General features: G+C 35.1%; 1 protein-coding gene across 3 annotated transcripts in view; it reads left to right on the top strand.

Moving 5' to 3' along the window:
* The window catches only part of LOC102497370 (charged multivesicular body protein 1b-2), a 53403-nt gene that overhangs the window by 43175 nt on the left and 7411 nt on the right, over nt 1–2817 (top strand). For all 3 annotated transcript variants that reach the window (XM_027766365.1, XM_014582197.2, XM_006163682.3), the window contains 3 exons: nt 996–1142; nt 2093–2170; nt 2276–2383. In XM_027766365.1, coding sequence (XP_027622166.1) covers nt 996–1142; nt 2093–2170; nt 2276–2383 — 333 coding nt within the window. The remainder of the gene's footprint in view (nt 1–995; nt 1143–2092; nt 2171–2275; nt 2384–2817) is intronic.

The following is a 2817-nucleotide window of genomic DNA, read 5'->3' as shown; positions in this document are numbered from 1 at the left end:
TCCTGGAATCAGTTCCCCTTGAATGCTGAGGGATCCCTGTAATATAGATCCAGCAATCAGAGATCTTATCCTCAATCTCAAATTTGAGTCACTTCTATATCACCATCTATATTTTGTTCATTTGAGGACTATTTAAAATTATTTTTATTTTTCTTTAAATTGACTTTTCTTTTAACTTTAACCCTGGCCTAAGCTATTACGGGAGGAGAAGCATGGATTTATGCTACTTACATCCTTTTCATATATAAATTTAAATAAATGCATAATTAAAGAAGATACTTATGTCTGTGTAACATCTAGAATCATTTTATGTACTATTAATAGTAGTACACATGAAAATCCCAGTAAATAGTACATCATACAGTACAGCCTTCAGAAATGATTGTGCAAGGCTGGCCCCATATCACAGTGGTTAAGTGCACTGCATAGGAAGCCAGATTCCACATGGCCTGTCACAGTTTGAATCCTAGCCCTGGAGGCCTATAAAATATGCCATATATTGTGTGTTTTTGCCCCAAATTCAAAAAATATGAAGAAATGGAAGAAAAAGAGTTGTGACTTTACTATACCTCATTGAGGATTTTCTCTCTCTCTCTCCCTGTTTCTCTCTGATGAGCACATGCATCCCTGATAATAAAAAAGATGATTATATAACTATATATGCTAAAACAAGTTCTAAAACAGTATGCTCTGTGTATATACTTTTGTAGTAACTAGTTATAATGTAATAAATATATTTATGTACTTATACTATAAAATGCTAAAATATTAACAGTAGTAATGACCCAGAAATGTGATTATGGGAATTTTTTTTACTTTTTTTATATGTAAAGAACTATAAATTCTCCTTCTAATAATTCAGGGCATAATTATTTCCTAAAACTTATTATAAAAGCTTTTTCAAATTATAGGTTAACTTGGAGCCTTTTTTGTAGAATATTTGTACTTTTGCTCTTTATCTTCACCAGTATTTACTTTTGCTCTGTTTAAAATAGGCCATTCAGAAAGGCAATACTGAAGTTGCGAGAATACATGCTGAAAATGCAATCCGCCAGAAAAACCAAGCAATCAATTTCTTGAGAATGAGTGCTAGGGTTGATGCTGTGGCAGCCAGAGTTCAAACTGCAGTAACAATGGGCAAGGTAAGACTTAATATCTGTAAATAATAGAAATCCTGATTAAAGTTTATTGAGAGTATTAAGAATTGCATTAGAAATCTAAATCTATTGCAAAATGTCACAAGGTGCTAGTAAAGGCTTTCATGGACAGAAGTGAAGAAACTGATTCTGACCATGAGTTTTTGTTTTTGTTTTTGTTTTTCTTTTAATTTCCAGAAGACACTTGTGCTAACCAGAGGGAGATGGAGAGATAGGGATTTGGTGGGGGGAGTGATGGAAGGAAACATTGACCAATAGGGCATGATCATACTACAGTCTCTTCTCTTTTTCTCCATCCTTTCAGGATTTGGGGCACACATACATGCCTGGCATGTTTTTCAAGTGACAGGGGCCAAGATTTGTATTACAGTTGGGTACGAGTGATACAGCTCCCTTAACCACTAGACTGGGCTGGCCCAGCAGTGGATTTTTGGACTAAGGTCTAATTAGTTGTTATCTAATAGAGCAATTATACAAACATATAGTCAATAACTAGACCAGTACATTGGAGGTGGCCTCAAAAAGTTTTTGGAAAATGGATATTATTATTTTTTTTAAATGCATGGAACAAACAGATGGTATGGTGGTGGTTAAGGTGTTCCCACATGGTCGACTGTGGTTAAAGTCCTGGACCTGGTGGCTTACTTTCTCATATTCTGTCTGTCTCTCTCTGGTGAACACACGAGCCCTATAGCAAATTTAAGATAATTACAGATAAAGTAATTTTTGAAAACATGAATTTCAATTCTTTACATTACTCATAATTTAATTTCATTTTCCACAGTTTTTGAAATACCCTCATAATATTGTATTTTTATGGTTAAGGAAGTAGACAAGTTCCATAAGTTGACCTGTAAGTAATATATGTAAGAGACCACAGCACTTTGTAATTGTTTATATTATAGGATAATAAATCTGTCTTTCCCCCCAAATAGGTAACAAAATCCATGGCAGGTGTAGTTAAGTCTATGGATGCTACATTGGGAAGTATGAACCTTTTGAACCTTGAAAAGGTAAAAAAAAAAAAAAATTCAAAAGAAAGAATATGATGTTCAGATAGCAGCATTTCTATGTAAGTTCTTTTTTTAATTTTTTTATGACCATATTGCTTTTTACAGATTTCTGCCTTGATGGACAAATTTGAACACCAGTTTGAAACACTGGATGTTCAAACACAGCAAATGGAAGACACAATGAGTAGCACTACAACCTTAACAACACCAGAAGTAAGAATAAATTCTCTTAGAATACCTTTTGAAAATTATATCACTTCAAAATATAATAGATTTGTGAGACTAAACCATCTCTAGAATCTTTAATAAACCTGTTACATATCCAAAATGCAGGTAGGAAGTTACCACCCAGTCTCTATATTGTGAAATGTTAGAAAACTACATTTATTAGCTTGACTTGGAATTCTGGTCATTGTGGTAGATCACATGTCGAAAGTATAGACCTTGGTTCTTCCTGGCTGCCATTGGTCTTTAATTAGCGTAATGACTATGTTGCTGGACTCCCATGTAGTCAACCGCGGTTTGTGTCCCAGACCCGGTGGCTTAAAACTCACACTGGGCATGTGTCCGTGCATGCCCAAGATCCCGAGAGGAGAATGGAAGAGAAGGGATTGCGGCGTGGCCATCCCCCCTGGGGGGTGATTTCT

This window comes from Tupaia chinensis, unplaced genomic scaffold, assembly GCF_000334495.1.
Source record: "Tupaia chinensis unplaced genomic scaffold, TupChi_1.0 Scaffold142780_1, whole genome shotgun sequence".
In the NCBI taxonomy this organism is placed as follows: domain Eukaryota; kingdom Metazoa; phylum Chordata; class Mammalia; order Scandentia; family Tupaiidae; genus Tupaia; species Tupaia belangeri.
This window is presented reverse-complemented; position numbering and strand designations above follow the sequence as displayed.